General features: G+C 38.3%; 1 protein-coding gene and 1 non-coding gene across 3 annotated transcripts in view; both read left to right on the top strand.

Moving 5' to 3' along the window:
• Positions 1-10,840: 10,840 nt before the first annotated feature.
• Positions 10,841-10,946, top strand: LOC125171366 (U6 spliceosomal RNA). Its single transcript, XR_007154285.1, has one exon. It is a non-coding gene; the product is annotated as a U6 spliceosomal RNA (small nuclear RNA).
• A 1,804-nt stretch (positions 10,947-12,750) lies between these two features.
• Positions 12,751-19,523, top strand: part of WASHC3 (WASH complex subunit 3) — a 46,861-nt gene continuing 40,088 nt past the window's right edge. For both annotated transcript variants that reach the window (XM_047867188.1, XM_047867187.1), the window contains exons 1-2: positions 12,751-12,904; positions 13,483-13,581. In XM_047867188.1, the coding sequence (XP_047723144.1) occupies positions 12,854-12,904; positions 13,483-13,581 (150 nt within the window). In that variant the 5' untranslated portion in view covers positions 12,751-12,853. The remainder of the gene's footprint in view (positions 12,905-13,482; positions 13,582-19,523) is intronic.

Below are 19,523 nucleotides of genomic sequence, written 5' to 3'. Positions count from 1 at the left end.
TCTCAACATTCTTAGAACATCTGGTGTATGGGATAAAGCTTACCTTGAAAAATGAATTATAATTAATATCTTTAACAGCCTCTGCCTTTTATGAATCTTCACCATTTTTATCAAGAAACTGAGATGTTTCTGAGATGGCACCTAGTGGCAGTAAAACAGCGCTGATAGCACAGGGCCTGCTTGGGATTCTCTCTCTCTCTCTGACGCTCCCCCATGCTCTCTTGCTCTCTCTCTCTCAGAATAGATAAACTTAAAAAAAAAAGAAAAGAAAATTAGCTTTACGAGACAAGGAAATGTTGCAAGTAATTTTTTTAATGCAATGAAATGTTTTAATCATGTAGATATTTAAACTATTATGTGCTTTACTGATGAAAAAATGCATAGTATACCAATCTCTAAGTCACTTATTTGATATAATAAATTGTTACTAAATAATAGCAGTGGTTTCCTTTACCCCTTCATAAGCGGATTGTAACTTAAAAAGGCAAAGGTCAGGGAATTTGGACATGTTTCCTTTTAACAATCTCTGTGATGGGACAGAGAACCCTAAAAGCATTAGGGTAGATCAAAGAATTTGTAAGAATTTTTCATTTCAGGATGTGTCCCAGATACAAGGAATACATATTGAGATGTCAGATTGAGCCAGTGCATTTGAAAATTGTCTAAGGACGTTGACTTAGGAATTGAGTAGGTTGTTATTAATGGTGGAGATTGAGGGGACCCTGGGTGGCACAGTAAGTTAAGCGACTCTTGGTTTTAGCTCAGGTCATGATCTCACAGTTTTGTGAGTTAGAGTTCCACATCAGGCTCTGCGGTGGCAGCACAGAGACTGCTTGGGATTCTCTCTTCTCTCCCTCCGTCTCTCTCTCTCTGCTCCTCCCACACTCACACTGTCTCTGTCTCTCTCTCGAAATAAATAAATAAACTTAAAAAAAAAAAAAGGATGGAGATTGAAAAGTATGTTGGCCTTGGATTTTTGGGTGTCTAAGAAATGGGTTCTTTGGAATAAGGGCTTACCCAAATATAAGTTATCTGATGAAATTACCCAGTAGCACTACTGCCTGTTAGGGGAACCTGTCTTGGGAAAAGATAACCCATGGTGGTCACATAAATACTAAATTTATGCAATTTATGCCGAGAAGCAGGAAGTGTTACCCTTAAAGAAAGCAAATGGTTGTTTCATTTATAAATTAATATAGTGACTATAAGACTCAAGTCTCAAGAAATGAGAGGGATTTCTTTATCCCTTAGCTTCAGGAGTGGTATTCATGTTATCCTGAGTAAGCATTGTTAAACTTTACTATGTTCAATTACTTTAAATGCCATAATGATATTCTTTTTCCATAGTAAATTTTGTTCTTAGTAAACTGTGTTTAAATTAGACTAACACAGGAGGCAGTGTTCAATGGAGAATTAGTTATTGGTCATCACTTCTAATTTCTGATAAATAACATGAGTTCTGATTTTGTGTGTGTGTATGTGTCCCAGTTAGTTTTAGTTTTTCCATGTTTGTTTATTCTAAGAGGGTTTTTCTTCTGCTGAAAATAAGTTTTCCTGAGGATTGCTTCACTTACAAATATTGTGGAAAGGAAAAAAAAGTTGTACTTGTGTTCTAAAATTCTTATTATTTAGAGATGTTGAAGCAAAAGTCAGGATATCACAAATCTGCAAGATGTCAGAATTAAATCCTACTCTTTCAAAATGATGGAATCATAAGTCCCATTTTATTTTTATGATTTGGCTTGTACGTTGTGAGTATTTCAATGTCTCTCCCATGCCAAAACACAAAATCGTACACCCATGCACTCCAATTTGTTTCTTTGGTAATTTGTGACTACATATTGACACTGACCTAGAAATGTTCCTGTTGCTGTTTTAAATCTCATGTCAGTGGAGAAGAAATTGAAATCTGGTTTGCACATTTGTGTCTGGTTTTTTGTAATTGTCCAAAATCTGACATTGTCCCAGAAATGCTGATTGGGAAGTTATGAGACAGTATTATACCCAAGACTGATTTCTTAGGAGAGAACATGTATTTGCTCCAGATTATTCCTCATGTTTCTGTAGCTCGAAAAGTTAAACTCAACCCAACTTTATGTGGTACCAGTAATAGCCTTAGATTTGAGCCCAAATAAAATGTGCAAAGTAAAAATCACCATTATGATGGTCCATTTCCACAAAGTCCTCATGAGAGCATGGTCCAGCCTCAGAAGCAGCATTCTGTTCCAATATATCTTTATCAAGCTGTCGGTGTGCTTAGTAACAAGGACAGGAGAGAACACTCTGTTTCTTTAATCTAACACCTTGCTGATTCAAAAACATTTATTTTAACAGGCATTGAAAAGGAATTTCAAAACAGCTAACATTCGTTTTTAATTATACATTTAAAGAAATATGCCTTTTAAAACATAGGTGGAAGTTTTCTTTTGTTGTTATTAACATGACTTTAATTTATAGCAACCATCTGTTAACTAAGCACAGTAACACAACAAAATAATTAGGATATCAGCTTTGAAGATCTCCTTTCAGAAAAGGAAAAACAAATACACATTTGATGACATATCCATTACTCAAACTCGACATAACCAATTTCTTTTGCATGCATGGACACAGACTTCATGAGAAATTGAAAGCACTGAATCTCCTTTCTGACCTTTTCAGCTGTTCTTTGAACTACCTTAGTAAAAACAATTGTTGCCCGTATGTTGGATCAAGTTACATTTGCCTGGAAATTTCTTTGGATCAGCTTATTTCTGTTTAACTGATGTGTTTGTTATATTGCTATTTGCCTTCTCAACTAATTTTTAACAGAATACTCTACCTTGGGACTTGTACACTTACATAAGTTTTTAAGATCCATAAGAACAAGGGTAAGTAAAAGGAGAGGCCACCAAGTTTCTCTGCCTTTGTAAAAACAATTTGAGTAACCCAATAGATTGAAAGATGTATGAAATAAAGCATTTCTACCAACTGCATGTTTAGTGCTATACTGAGTTGAGTGCCTGTGTCTTTATAGTAAAAGACAATAAATGCTGCTGGTATGTTTGCTTCTTAAACACAAAACTTTGGTCTTTCTTATAAGCACAGCTGTTTTTCTATTATTGAGCCAAATCCAGACAAGATTAGACTCTGGCCAAAATTAAGGTTAATCTCTGCAACCATCTCAAGTAAGAGCTTTCCAGTGCTGTTTTAGGAAATCTTTATTTTTGGGACAGTGTATAAAGGAAATAAGCCCCAGACAACTAACCTCTCAAGAAAGCCAGAGGCAACTAGTCATAAATTATGCCACAGTGATAAAGAAGTTGGAGGCTGTCTAAACAAATTAGTTCATTTTCGTTCATTTTTACTTAGACTATAGCTGTAAGAAATGATTCTCTTAGTTGACATTAGTTTAAACCAGACCAATAGAAGTTATTATTATTAATTTTTTTTTTAAGTTTATTTCTTTGAGAGAGAGTACGAGCAGGGTAGGGGCAGAGAAAGAATCCCTAGCAGGCTCCACACTGTCAGCGCAGAGCCCAGTGCAGGGCTCGAACTCACAAACCATGAGATCATGACCTGAGCCGAGATCAAGAGTTGGATGGATGACTGAGCCACTCAGGTGCCCCTAGAAGTTATCTTTTACTTTTTTTTTATTTTTTAATGTTTATTTATTTTTGAGAGAGAGAGAGAGATTGAGAGACAGAGCGTGAGTGGGGAAGGGGCAGAGAAAGGGAGACACAGAATCTGAAGCAGGCTCCCGGCTCTGAGCTGTCAGCACAGAGCCCAACGTGGGGCTTGATCTCACAGTTCGTGAGATCATGACCTGAGCCAAAGTCTGGTGCTTAACAGACTGAGCCACCCAGGCGCCCCAACTAGAAGTTAAAGAACTTTTTTCTACCATATTTTCTTAATTAGTGTTTCTTTGGTTAATTGCTAGTTCTTTCTTCCACTAGTATTAACTAAATCTAGGTATTTATTATGGATAAAATAACTCAGGTATATTTTATAGTTATTGTATAAGAACTCACTTTAGTTTTCAGACTACAAATTTTTTTTTTCATTAAGGTTTAGACTTGAATTTAAAATACTTTGCCAAATGTTATGTAGGGCTGATTCTCACGTGAGTTGGACACTAGTGCCTCAGGCTGTGTTGTGAACAGCTAATGAGGCACTTCTCTCCCAGTTGCCTGTACCAAGGAGAAATCTGTAGAAATATCTATCCCTCACTTGCAATCTATAGAACTCTAGTAAGATTTCCCTGGCACTTTATTTTGAGCAATACAAAACCTGGTCATATATGTAGCTGCTTCAGAGGTCTCACCCCCTCCTGGACTTACCCACAAATACATTAGATCCCATGGAGCAATTCTAGATTCTGTCAGTGTTTTTGACCTAGTCTCTTCCCCATCGTTCCATCTACCTGCCACAATAAGTTATGTTCTCATGTATATATAATCTTTACAAAACCCTGGGTCATTGCTTCCCAACCTGTTAATGGCAAATGGAAGAGTATGGAATTATTGTAAGGCTTCTCAGTATTCATATTCCCACTATTAAAATCCTTTTATACCTTTGAAACCATGACTTCCTGGGGTCCTGAAATACTATAAACAGCTCCAAAAATCAAACTTGCCCACATAATCCTAACAGACATTGATTTCAAGTGTTTTACTAATAGCCTCTTCCTCCACCAAAATGCTGTTAACAGGTAGGAGGAATACGCCTCCAATAAACCCTTCTCTCCAATTCAGTGAGAATGGCTTTGAAGATCTCATTCAGAAATCTTGACAGGGTTAAAAAGGTCTCAGATACATCAAGGTGTGCCTGTCATCTTGATATCTATTATGTGACCCCCAGGTTTGGCTCAAGTTCAAATGAGAGCCAGAATACTTCAACAATTCCTGCAACAACAGATGTTGGCAGGGATGCAGAAAAAGAGGATCTCCTTTGCACTGCTGGTGGGAATGAAAACTGGTGCAGCCACTCTGGAAAATAGTATGGAGGTTCCTCAAAAACTTACAAATAGGACTATGGGTCCCTATGACCCAGCAATTGCACTACTAGGTATTTATCCAAGGGATACAGGTATGCTGTTTTGAAGGGACACATGCACCCCAATGTTTATAGCAGCACTATCAACAATGGCCAAAGTATAAAAAGAGCCCAAGTGTCCATCAATGGATGAATGGATAAAGAATATTTGGGGGGCGCCTGGGTGGCGTAGTCGGTTAAGCGTCCGACTTCAGCCAGGTCACAACCTTGCGGTCCCTGGGTTCGAGCCCCGTGTCAGGCTCTGGGCTGATGGCTCAGAGCCTGGAGCCTGTTTCCGATTCTGTGTCTCCCTCTCTCTCTGCCCCTCCCCCGTTCATGCTCTGTCTCTCTCTGTCCCAAAAATAAATAAACGTTGAAAAAAAAATTTTTTTTAAATAAAAATAAAAAATAAATTAAAAAAAAAGAACATTTGGTATATATATACAATGGAATATTACTCGGCAATCAAAAAGAATGAAATCTTGCCATTTGCAACTACATGGATGAAACTAGAGGGTATTATGCTAAGTGAAATTAGACAAAGACAAATATCCTATGACTTCACTCATGACGACTTTAAGATACAAAACAGATGAACATAAGGGAAGGGAAGCAAAAATAATATAAAAACAGGGAGGGGAACAAAACATAAGAGACTGTTAAATATAGAGAACAAACAGGGTTGCTGAAAGGGTTGTGGGAGGGGGGATGGGCTAAATGGGTAAGGGGTATTAAGGAATCTACTGAAATCATTGTTGCACTATATGCTAACTTGGATATAAATTATAAAAAATAAATTCTAGAAAGTAAAAAAAAATAATAATAATAAAGTTAACAATTCCTGCCTATGTGACATATTAGAGGCAAGACTTTCTAAAGTAGGATGTATTGTGGGAAAACTAATAGAACCTAGCCTGGAAAATAGAAGGGAGTAAAATCCTATTTTGAATGAAAATTTGGGATTTTTAAGATGAATTTCTCAATATAGTTCACCATTTCCATTTAATATTCCTATTTTAAATCCTCAACAATGTATATATTCACTCAATGGATATTAAATGTTCAGCCACAATCATTTGGGGTTCCTCAAAATTGTTTTCTATTAAAAAAGGCTTCTCATACTGGAAAATATTGTGAACCACTTTCCTAGACTGATTGGCTCATACCTTCTGGCCCTGTCATTTTTTAAAGGATAATAGGCAAAGGTTCTAACAAGATCATTTTGGACTCTAGAAACAAGGCTACAAGAAGAAATGTTGATGTTGAACTTCCAGAGTAGTGTTAAGTGATTTTATGTGGTTGTGATTCAAAATAACCTGACCGCTTTAAGAAGTCCAGGTGCTGAGTCATTTACTGAAACAGCCAGGGGAGGTTAATTAAAAGCAGCTGATAGTGGCATCACTTGCTTTTTTTTTTTTTTCTTTTTTTTTTTAAATAAATTGAGAGGGCTATTCTATGAAAAGGCCAGAGTGCTATAAAAGGTGTACAAAGCTAAGTAAAGACTCATGACTGAGGCCTACTCATTTATACTCCCACCAATGAGGAAAAAAAGCTGACTTAGTAAATTTAAAATAAAGTACCTTGGCAATATAAGAGTCATAATGGTCACTTCTCTTTTTTCATGTTTATTTATTTATTTTGAGAGAGCAAGAGAGCACGCACACATGAGCGGGAGGGGGGAGGGGTGGGGTGCAGAGAGAAAGAGAGAGAGAGATTCCTAAGCAGATGCCTCGCTATTAGCAAACTGAACACTTAGATCATAAACTGAGCCTAAATCAAGAGTCAGACACTTAACCAACTGAGCCACCCAGGTGCCCCATAATGGTTGTTACTTCTAAGAAGAGTGACTGTGCATGACATTTTTCCCTCCTATGCTTTTTTTAAGTTTTCCATGATAAATAGTTCACTTTTCTTTCTTTTTTTTTTTTTAATGTTTATTTATTTTTGAGAGAGAGACAGAGCACAAGCAGGAGAGGCAGAGAGAGAGGGAGGCACAGAATCTCAAGAAGATTCCAGGCTCTGAGCTGTCAGCACAGAACCCGACACAGGGCTTGAACCCACGAACCACAAGATCATGACCTGAGCCCCCTCCCCACCGCCTGGTGCCCCAGTAGTTCACTTCTATAATAAGTTCGTTTTGTTTTTTTTTTAATGTTTTATTTTTTGAGAGAGAGAGAGAGAATGAGCACTGGGGAGGGGCAGAGAGGGAGGGAGACAGAATCTGAAGCAGGCTCCAGGCTCCAAGCTGTCAGCACAGAACCCGACGAGAGGCTCAAACTCACAAGCCATGAGATCATGACCTGAGCCAAAGTCAGATGCTTAACTGACTGAGCCACCCAGACGCCCCATAAGTTCTTAACTTAAAAACCAGATAGTAACTAACATGAGCATGGCACTGTAAATAAATGGAAACTGGCTTCTGATCTCAAAGAAATTACAGAGGTTGGCAATACACCACTTGGTATTACACCACAAAAAGATAATGGTAGCGTGTGTTAGGTATCGAATGAGTGATGAAAGCAAGAAGTGTTGTAAGGATTGAAAGAAGAGAAATGGCATCAACTTCTAAGTCAGGAAAGTTCCTCTGAAGGGGGCTGCAGTGCGTCAGGGGTTACTAAAACAGGAAGTTTGATTGAGAGTGTGGATGAGGAGTAACTAGACACACCCCTTCCAAATACCCTCCCGCCCCCCCCCCAACTGCTTGCATAGCCATACAGCTGCTCCTTCCCCTCTGATCACTTCTTGAGAAATTGAATGAGACTGTAGACTCAGGAGTAGGGTGCCTTGCTGAAACTATTACCTAAAATCCACATACTGAAAGGTGAGTATTCTCACTATTTTCTTAGATTCTGTATATGTCTTTTTAGCATCCATCACTAATTGTGATGGGCCAATTAACTATATATTTTTTAATTGTCTAGATTCTTGAGACTCTGGCTTTTGTGACCTCAAGAGGAGAATCTGCCTTTTCCGGGGCTGGCTAGTTCCTAAAAATAGTAAAACAACTTACTTGGAAATACATTTTTCATATGTAAACCAATCAATCTGGAGCCCTTATCTAACTCTTATACACCAAGCCAACATTCCCCCTGCCCTATGTCAACTCAGGGCCAGGTACACAGCTACGGGCAGCTCCCATGCCTGAAAGCTCACCGGAATCATTCACACTAGCCAGGCCAGTCTTCAATTGCTTCCTCTGCCCTGCTTTTCCTTTCCCACAGAAACCCCAGTAAAGACTCTGGCCTGTGCTTTCCCCTGGCTCCTGCTTCTGTCTGCCTCCTTATCAAAATCTTGCATTTTCCTGTGGCCCTGTGTGGCATGGTGTGCCCCCTTCTTTTGGGAAATGTAAGGAATAAACTCTCAATAGCATTACTCTGTCATCACTTAGTCACCTCCATAAATTAAAACCGGTGGGTACAAATGCAACAGTGAGAGCTTCCCCCACCGGCCCCTTCAAAGAAAGCAGGATCATTACTAAGCTATTTGCTGTTTTATTGGGGACGCCTAACTACCTTTAGATCTCTTCTCTTGAGGTAGCTTTCTAGAGAAGAATCCAGTTCCCTGCCAATAGGCTATAGGCCTACAACTCGACTATCTGAGTCTGGAAGTTTGAAAAGACAAAACAATTAAAAAAAGTAGCCAAGACATTTAATTCTTAACAGATTTGAAATAATTAGGCTAAAATTCCTTCCCTTAACCAAGTCCCAATAGATAATTTGTATCACTTCATGAGCGATGGGGTGGTGAGAACAGATAGGAGACATTTAATTTTATTTTCCCACTTTTATGAAGAAACACCCCACCCCTCTATTCATCCTGTAGCAGAGCAGGAAGAAATGCAAAAGAAAAATAGGAACCAAATTCTCCTCGTTCCACTTACCTAAGAACTTATCCATGATAAAACTAAAGTTATTTTCTAGTGATCTGTGAAAACAAACATACTATTGAAAAATTCTTAAGATTTTTTTTATTGAATGGATGTATGCATTCAGATATATATATCTGCCCTTTGAAATAAGTATTCATTATAGTCTATTTGTTTCACTGCCTCCAAAATTCACCATAGTAAATGAAACCTGGTAATACATTTCCAATGAAAGCCTGGAGAAAGAAGTACATACTTCAGAGGATTTCTGGCAGTTGGCCAAGACTTCTAGCTATAAATTGTTTGTAGTAGTCCTGGAAATTCAGTTATTAAACTGTGAATGGCACTGCTTATCAGGAGCTGTGGATGACTGATGAGCAGTAATCATCAAGGACCCCAGGAGGCAGAGAGAAGCAGCCAGTCTTCTTTCTGTTAACTAAAAATCACATCTAACATTACATTTGTCTTTTTTTTTTTTTTAAGAAACCAAACCAGTTTGAAAAAAAAAATTGTCACCTGGCTGACTAAGAACAAGTTCATGTTTCTGTAGTTCTATACCATCTGTATGCATGCCTACTACTTACAGATGACATACATAACCATGAAGTGACTGTCTGGTTTTTTGGGTTTTTTCCTATCACTGGGAGCCTCTCCTGGCTCTGAAGAGGAAGGATAGGCTGGCCAGTTGGGGACTGTGCTCAAGGGTGGCTAATTGAATGAGTTTACTCAGAATTATGAGTGCGGTCTAAATCAAAGATCAAGTGGAAGATCAAGTACGATATGGAAGCACAAGGGTCATTAGGCCCAAATGTCATTTGACAGATACTTAAGGATTTACCTTAGGTCAGTCATTGGGCCAGGGCCTTACTAGTGAATAAGGCAGAATCTCTGCCTGGAATCAACAGTCTGGTAGACATTTAGGCAAACAGGCAAGTATAAAACGTGCTAAGATTGGGGAGCCTGGGTTGCTCAGTCAGTTAAGCACCCGACTTCAGCTCAGGTCATGATCTCACAGCTTGTGAGTTCAAGCCCCACGTCAGACTCCGTACTGACAGCTCAGAGCCTGGAACCTGCTTCAGGTTCTGTCCCTCTCTCTCTCTCTCTGCCCCTCCCTCACTCGCACTCTGTCTCTCCCTTTCCCAAAAATAAATAAGCATTAAAAAAAAATTCTAAAATGTGCTAAGATAAAGTGATCCGGAGGATGCTAGAGAGGCATATATTCAGAGCAACAGTTAGCCTAATGTTGGCAGATCAGCTTCTCTAAGGATAGGACGATAAGGCTTCTGCTACTTGTTAGGATGAATAAAGATGCAAGAAAACCTCTCACATCTGTTGTAATGATGACCAGATAAAACAAAAATCATACTTTTCCATGGGGCTGTTGGAAAGCAGTGGATGGAGTAAGAGCTTAATGAACTAAATTCTATAGAGATGTCTGGATCTAGAGGGACAAAAACAAATCACTTAGGCCTACATCCCACCCCCAAGGTTGTTAAGAAAGCAGCAGTAGAGAGAATACACTAAGTCTTGCACATTCTCGTGGTGCTTGGATTCCTGGGCCTTGCTGAAGTCGAATACAAAGGCGAACCAAAATGTTCTGAAACCATAGACCATTCCCCTCTAACTCAAATATTGACAAGATAAAGAGCTCAAGCCTTTGCAGGAGACCAGGAGTTGGGCTAATTCCAAGTGAACTCAATCTAATTAAAACTATAGCCTAGCACCAGTTCAACTCAGGTTTTGAAGGAGTTCCTCACTTAATCTCCATTGTTCCTTTTTTCCCCCCCACCATTTCCGGAATAAAAATTAAAATTATGTAGCATCCCCAAATGTAGGCAATATAACACATAATCAAGAAAAAGCCAACAGAAGCAGACATAATAGCTGAACCAGATATGAGAATCATTAGATAAGAACTTGAAAGTGACAATTATAAATTAGTTTTAAAAAATATATACAGGGGTGCTCATTTCGGCAGCACATATACTAAAATTGGAATGATACAGAGAAGATTAGCATGGCCCCTGCGCAAGGGTGACACGCAAATTCGTGAAGCTTCCATATTTTTGAGGACTTTAAGATACAAAATAGATGAACATAAGGGAAGGGGAGCAAAAATAATATAAAAACATAAAGGGGGACAAAACATAAGAGACTCTAAAACATGGAGAACAAACAGAGGGTTAATGGAGGGCTTGTGGAGGGGGGCATGGGCTAAATGGGTAAGGGGCACTAAGGAATCTACCCCTGAAATCATTGTTGCACTATATGGTAACTAACTTGGTTATAAATTAAAAAATAAATTAAATAAAATGGTTATACACACACACACACACATATATACAGGGCAAGATGGGTGCAGGGAATTTCAGGAGAAAAATAGAAACTCCTAAAAATGGACACTTTAGAACTGAAAAATCTAAAATAAAAATTCATTGGATAAGTAGTTTTATAATAAACTGAACACTAGAAAACAAGGTATCAGTAAGTTTGAAGATAAGTCGATAAGAATTATCTACTCTGAAGCACAGGGAGAAAAAAATGAGCAGAGCATCAATGAACTTTGGACAGTGTCAAGTGATCTAACATACATGTATTTTGGAGTTCCAGAAAAGAAGAGGAAATGTGACAGAAAAAAACTTTGTTTTGAAAAGTTAATGGCCAAAAAATATTCCAAAATTTAAAACATCAAACCACAGATGTGAGCTCAGCAAATTTGAAGAGGGATAAATACAAAGAAAATTACATCCAAGTTCACAGTATTCAAACCGTTGAAAACAAGGATAAAGGAGATGAGAATAAGTAGGAGTTAGGCAGGGGTGGTCAGGGAACAAGGGAGATTGTTCTAGGCAAAGGAGACAACATATTTAATTCCCAGAGCAATTCCTGGTTTCAAGAACTTAAAGAAATCTGGGGGAGTTAAATGGAGGGAATAGTGAGAAGTGAGGTTAGAGAGGTGAGCAAGAGCCATACAGAGGGCCTTGTAAGCACATTAAACTGAGACAAATGAGAAGCAAAATTATATCCTGTGTAATATAATCAGGTTTGTCTTTTAAACAGTCACTATATGGCTACGATGTGTTTCAGTTAGAGCAACACAGATGGAGGCAGGAAGAGGCTATTACAGAAACCCAGGCATCAGAGAATGTTGGAACTTGAGATGTGGCTGTATAGATGGAAAGTTACAACGAAGGGGATCACATGTTGGTTTGGTGGCTGTTCCCAGGTCCTATATAGGTGCTAAGCTGAACCGTCAAAATCTGAGCCAAGATCTTCAAACCCCTTGATGCAAAATTCTGTCCAGGTGTCTGTCTGGACCTGTCTGGATCATCACCTTTTTGATGATCTAAGTGAAAAAAAAAAAACAAAAAAAAAAACAAAAAAAAACCACCTCCATCGATTTTTGCCTCACTTGTAGCATTTGACATTTTATTTCATGTTTAAAGTCCTTAGGAAACAAGTTTTGTGTCCTGCTTCAGGGCATTAACCTCTCCAGCGCAGCAGGCTAAACCTGACTCAATCTTTGTATTCCCCACAGGACCTAAAGGAGAGTACCCAGGATTTAGCAGGATTTTAAAAATGTACAGGTTTTATTAACGAATGACTTTGCAATTCATATGACAGGACTAAGCAGGAATAATCTTACCCAGACTCAGTGTTTTACTTTTTTTTTTTCTTTTTACCCCCTTTTAAAGACTTTACTGCTAAACCTACAGTCTTGCCCCACCCCGCGCGCGCCTTTGCGTCTGACGTAGTCACAATCCCGATTTGAACTACCAATCCCAGAATGCCGCGCAAAGAGCCGGGTTCTACGGGAGCAGCGGCGTGATTGGCAAGCGGAGGCGTTTCCTTCCGGTGGGAAGGGCCCTGGAGGCGGGGACTAGGGGGAGGTGTTTGGACATTATTACCGGGTTGGGCGGGCCCGGTCTGGGAGGGGTTTGTGGGTGAGCCCTGGGTCCCCCGCCCGCTGAGGAGATGGATGAGGACGGGCTTCCTCTCATGGGGTCAGGCATAGACCTGACGAAGGTTTGTAAACGACCGAGTTGAACTTAGGCAACCTGGGAGGAGGATGGGGAAGGAAACTTCGGTTCCCAGGGACACACCACCTCTCCATATCCAACCCTGTCCCTGGCGCCGGGCCTCTCTGGTCCTGCCCTCGGGAGGGAAGAGTCCCACAGTTCACCTTAAAAAGGGGTCCCTCCTGATCCGTTTAAAGGGGTGGTGTACTTTTTCTGGTCTTTGCTTCCCGTATTAGGAGTCGCTCTACGCTCCGGTTACACGACGGCGATAGGAGCAGGTTGCGACCTCTAACCCTACCTCTTTTATATGGCCCGCAAGTTTTGTGTGTTTATGTGTGTTGCCTTTTCTCTGTTAAAGTTCACGTTTGTGAATCCAAAGCGCATACTCAAACTTTGCGGCTTCTGTCATCAGACGCCCCACCCCACAGTTTAGGAAAACGAGTTAGTGACTCTTCGTAGTACTTAGAGTAACTCATATAATACAGCAAAAATGCCCCGTTATTATTATTATATATAATTGACGTCAAAGGGTTTGCACGGTGTACTTCTTCCTGTACAAATCATGTTTGTTTTTACATGACACAGGTGCCAGCTATTCAACAGAAAAGAACGGTGGCATTTCTAAACCAATTTGTGGTGCACACTGTACAGTTCCTCAACCGCTTTTCTACAGTTTGTGAGGAGGTAGGTCTGGTGATACTGGTTTAATGAGGAGCCTAGAAATCATCTTGTACGTTTGGAGGTGGCAAATGAGTAAAACGAAGACTGCGTCATCCAGTTATTGGGATAACATACCTTAAATCCTCTTTGATTCTATATCATCAATCTTGCACCCCACCTCTGCTGAATTAATTTACTAGAGGCCTTTGTGAGATAGTTCAGTAAGGCTTATGTGCCTAAAGAGAACAAAAGGAATAACAGGGTTTCACAATTGAAAACATTTTTTTTTAATTTTGAAATTTTACATGTTTTCACCAAAGATGTATATTTTTACATACACATAGTTTTCAGTCTATATCAAAATTATTTTACATTTCTTGATCCAGAAGATGGTTGGGGAAGTAGCCTCGAAACATAACTTCAGTATCAAATATCATTATGAAAATAATAACAATACTTCCAGCAAATGACTTGTGAAGTGAGGACTGAGTACCTAGTTTAAGGATTAGATATCAGATTCAAGGAGCCCTGTTTTTTCTTTAAAAGCCAAAAAAAAGAGAATGGGGAAGAAAATGGGAACCCTGGGTTGAAGTTGGATTTAAAAAGGAGCAAGAGGAGTAAAATGAGATCATACACAAGTGAGTCACTAAAAATAGTATCTAGTTCATTCGGTCTTATTTATAAGGTATAGCTTTAGCAAGTAGTTTTTGTTACACGTGTTGTTATTAACAAAAATTGCATGGAGACAGGAAAACTATTTTCATTTGTATAACATTTTTGTCTAGTTAACAATCTCTAGTCAAAATCTCTTCTGCCTTCTCACTAAAACAAAAGAAAGTGAACTATGATGATAATCGATAGAGTAAGAGACTCAGTTCGTTATATTTTATCTAAGCACCAGAGGCTAGGCGCTTGCTTCCAGGAGTTTTATCTCCTACTGCTGCTTCTCTAAATGGGATATAGAATTGACTGACTAAAGAGCAGTAAGCCAAGGATTTAGTCCTTCACTTTTTATACCAGGGTAGGGTGGAGAAAGACAATTCAAGGATCGGTAGCAGAGAGGAGCAAATACTCCATCCACATGCTCCTCCTCACCAGGTTAAAAAAATAAAACAACCAGCAAACACAGCTATGAGGGCAACTTGATTAAGCTGCCCTGAGGCAGGGATAGCCCCTCACCTTTGTAGTGCTTAACAATTTTCACTGCCTAGGAAATGAGTGCTATTTACTGAAGACTAAATCCAGTATAACAATAATCCTGTCTTGTTTATTGCTTGCTTATGCATTACCAGAGCCTCCTGATTCACTCTTTAACCCCCTCTGTTCCTCTCTCAACTTTCCCTCAACTGTTTTGAGTATTTCACTATTCCCTAGTTCTTCCCTGAACCCTAGAGAAAAGTTTGTTGACCAAAAACTCATGAAGTTTACAGGTAGTTTATCGCCTTTTTCTCCTTAATGGGTGGTGGTCTAGGGTTGACTCTAGTGACTATAACTCATTATTTACAATTCATATTTTAGCAGTTTGGATATTTATGTCAGTTATAGACTGTTGGCTTGGTGTGATGACAATAGCTAATATTTATTGTGTGCTTACTCTGTAGGTATTGTACTATGAGCTCTACATGCATTTCATCATCACAGCCCAGCCCTGTGAGAGAGGTCCAATTATCTCTTTTTTAGAAATACAGAAATTGAGATGTAGAAAGATTTAAATCATTTGCTTAGTCATTTATTCATTCTTTAGGCATGTATTTGTTTACACAGTATTTATAGCTGCAATGGTTACTCTAACTTACCCACACTCACACAGCTAGAAAGTAACAGACTTGGAGTTCCAGCTCTGATCTAATAACTGTAAAAATCAAAAGCATTTCACTCTTCTGTTACGTTGCACCTTCTGATCTGGGTAAGAGGCATGTTTACATCATTTTCAAGTGAGAGACTGCAGTGAGCTATTCAAAATTTATTTTTTAGATTTGTATTCTCTTTTTTGTTATGCCATATCCTTTGATGTTATGTCTTTTTCGATATGATATGATATATTCCAAGGACATAACATATGTATTCAAACATCAAATGCCATTTTTTCCCCTTGAGTTAAGATCAATGTGATTTTTCAAAATGGGTTGTCATTTGTCAATAGCACCTGTTAGACCTGTATTCCTTGTTTAGTTAAAGCCTTAAGCAAGAGCCAAAATGACTGTTTTCCTGAGCAAAATAGGAAACTTAGGTGCTATTTTTTCAATTGGAAATGAACAGGGAAAGAAGAAAACCTGGGAGTTTTATCGTTGTTGTTTTTTGTTTTTCATATAATCTGGTTTGAACCAAATACAAACCGTAGCAACTTCAATCACAGCTAAACTCAAACTGGAATTAAATTTGAAACAAATGATAAGGGCTCTTTCTTCATCACTAATACTGGTTTGGCAGTTCTCTAATAAAGAGAGGAGTGAAGGGCAGCCTGGGTGCCTCAGTTAGTTGAGTGTCCGACTCTTGATTTCAGCTCAGGTCATGATCTTATGGTTCTTGAGATCCATAGAGCCCTGCTCCAGGCTTTCAGCAGAGAGGGCGGAGCCTGCGTGGGATTCTCTCTCTCCCTCTGTCTCTGCCCCTCCCCTGCTCCCTTTGCATGCTCTCTCTCTCTCAAAATAAATAAATAAACTTTTTAAAAAAGAAAGAGAAAAGTGAAAAACTTAACTTTTAAAAAACTTTCTGGATACCAGAGTACTTTATAACTCTTCTAATGACTGAAACCAGGGTAAGGAGAAAGGTTGGAAGCCAGAGAAAGGAAAATAGTTGAATCAGACCCAAGTTACAAAGTTCTTTCTTCACAAATCCCCAGTATTTCTATTCTGGACACTACTCAGAAAAATCTTATGGTGGCCCATCGGGTGTGCAAATTTAAAATGGGATGGGGTAGGAAGTGCAGTGTAAGTTCTATGCATATCATAGATAAAACTGAGCAGAAATGTAACCTTATAATGAATTTTAAAATCAATGGTATTCTGTAAACAGGGCAATCATATGTGTTATTTTGACTCAGACTTGTAACATGTGTAGAATACTGAGTTTTTAATCATTTTTTAAATATTCCAAACTGTTTTTTTTCTAAATTCTTTACGAATAGGGAAAAAATGCTGGGGATTCTCACATAACGTAACAAATTTTAGAGTGCTTACCTTCTGCATCCAGTTTTTAATCCCACCATCAGACTTAACCTTCAACCAAATAATCTTGCTTAAAAACTATATTTACTGCTACAACTTTTACAACTGCTGGGTTTAAGTGTCAGATGAAGCTTAATAAAACCACTGATTGCTTCCCTTTCTGGCTTATAGGAGATAATCGACCCAGTGTGATATACCAAGGGATCCATTATTTTAAAATGTTGTTTCTCTTTTTGAGACTTGGATATGCAAACTGGATATTTTACAAACCTGAAAAACCACAGTATTTTATTTTTCTTTCCGTGTTCAACTATTAACTCCATATTTATTTCATCTTTTTTTTTTTCACTTTAATGAAATGCACTTCTTTAGAAGTAGGTGGGTGATAAATCAAGAAATTTTCAGCTTATCTGACAAACTTCAGGTACCTTGCAAATTACCCTGTTGTCCCAAATCAAGGCATTTCAGGTTTGCTTTAAATCCTTATAAAGATAGGAGTGCCTGGGTAGCTCAGGCTCAGGTCATGGTCTCAAGGTTCATGGGTTCTAGCCCCCCATCGGGCTCCGTGCTTAGGGCTCTGTGCTGACAGCTTGGAGCCTGGAGCCTGCTGCAGATTCTGTGTCTCTGGCTCTCTCTGCCCCTCCCCCGCTCATGCTCGCTAGCGTGTTTTCTCTTTCTCTCTCTCTCTCTCTCTCTCAAAAATAAACATAAAAAAAATTAAAAAAACAATTCCAGATAAATAACATCTATTTTAGAAATTAGATCAGAATAATTTGATTCCTTTTTTTTTTTTTTAAAGCACAGTAGCATCTTAGTTTTCATGAGAAATGGATTGATTACTTACTAGCTTTGAATAACAAAATTTCTATCTATGCAGTGCCTGGGAATTTTCCATCTTGGTGTGCATATTTTTAATTATATATATATATATATATATATATATATATATATATATATATATAGTGTATATATATATATATATATTTTTTTTTTTTAAGAAAAGTTTTAGGTTTATGGCAAAACTAAGCATGAGTTCCCATGTGCTCCTTGCCTCCCAGAGTTCACCAACCACAACTTCCCCCATTATCAACATTTCCATCAGTGTTGTACATTTGTTACAATGTACACTGACACATTATCATCACCCAGAGTCTATGGCATCATGTTCTAACAATGTATGATTCTTTCAAACAATGTAAGAATTCTTTCTTTGAAAGATAGTTACTATCTTTGTATCTCGATTTGGAGTGTTTAAGTTCAGATGCTTTTACTTGTATGAAAACTCAGTTTTCTGTTCTTTAAAATTGGCATGATAATCATTCCTACTTTATGCATTTGGTGTGAGATTTCAAATTTTTTTTTAATGTTTTTTTTATTTTTGAGACAGAGACAGAGCATGAACGGGGGAGGGTCAGAGAGAGAAGGAGACACAGAATCCGAAGCAGGCTCCAGGCTCCGAGCTGTCAGCACAGAGCCCGACTTGGGGCTCGAACTCACTGACCTTGAGATCATGACCTGAGCCGAAGTCTGAAGCTCAACCGACTGAGCTACCCAGGTGCCCCTGGTGTGAGATTTCAAATGATACATTGCATATATGGTGTAGCATATAACGTGGATGCTGGGGCCTTTACAATGCTGGTGATTATTGCTTAAAAGTACATTTATATGGGGGCATCTGGGTGGTTCAGTTGGTTAAGCATCCAACTTCAGCTCAGGTCATGATCTTGCGGTTCCTGAGTTCCAACTCCACATCGGGCTCTGTGCGGACACTCAGAGCCTGGAGCCTGCTTCAGATTCTGTGTCTCCCTCTCTCTCTACCCCTCCCCCGCTCACAGTCTGTGTCTGTCTCTCTCAAAAATAAATAAACATTAAAAAAATTTTTTTAAGTGCATTTATATATCTAAACAATTTTTAATTCATCTTTTTCTGTATTCACTTTAATCAAACCAATGCATGTATTTATAAATAAGCTAGAAATTATCTCACTTTACAAATTAATTTGTTGTAAGATTTCTGCAGTTACTAAGCTTCTCTATAAAATACTGATGAAATCTGCATAAAATGTAATTTTCATGACTTCCAGGAAAACACTTATAATTTGGAGAATTCATTCATATGTTTTGTAAACCAGTATTTGTATTTACATTAAAGACTTATATGAACAAATGCTAGAAATCAAAGTTAAAAGAAATGAAAGCTTTGAGTGCCATTAAAACTAGATTCTAATGTTGGAACTAAACATTATAAAATAAAAAAATTATTATAGAATAAAAAATTGTAGCTTTGTAGATACCAGGATGCTCATCTTAAAAATGTCTTGTGAGGCTCTAACTACATTGTGACTGCATTTCAGTTTTTTTTCCCTCTAAATGTGGGCAAAATGACCATTGCTTGTAGTGTTAAAATTCTGCTTGGGAGTTAGTCAGGATCTTGATAATAACCCAGAAAGATGTCAGGATGCTGCACATCTGCCAACTGTCAATGGGCCAACTGCCTTGGACTAGGTCACTGAATATAATAATGTTTAAGATTCGGGAGTTTTAAATAAATGCTCTTATGGATCATATTTTATGGTGTTACTTTTACTTGTGTGGCTATGTATAGTGTATATACACACACGGGTAATTTAATTCTACAGAATAACTAGAGCATGGTAAGCTTTTGGTTCTGTTTTTATCTTGGATTTTGATGGTAGGTTGACTCCTTTTGCTTTTTAGTACTCTAATTTTTTCTCTGTGTTTTACTTCTTTCCAACATGAACTGCTCATCTTTTAATTTCATCTTCTTTTAATTTTCAAA

The sequence above is a fragment of the Prionailurus viverrinus genome, chromosome B4, assembly GCF_022837055.1.
Source record: "Prionailurus viverrinus isolate Anna chromosome B4, UM_Priviv_1.0, whole genome shotgun sequence".
Lineage (NCBI taxonomy): Eukaryota > Metazoa > Chordata > Mammalia > Carnivora > Felidae > Prionailurus > Prionailurus viverrinus.
This window is presented reverse-complemented; position numbering and strand designations above follow the sequence as displayed.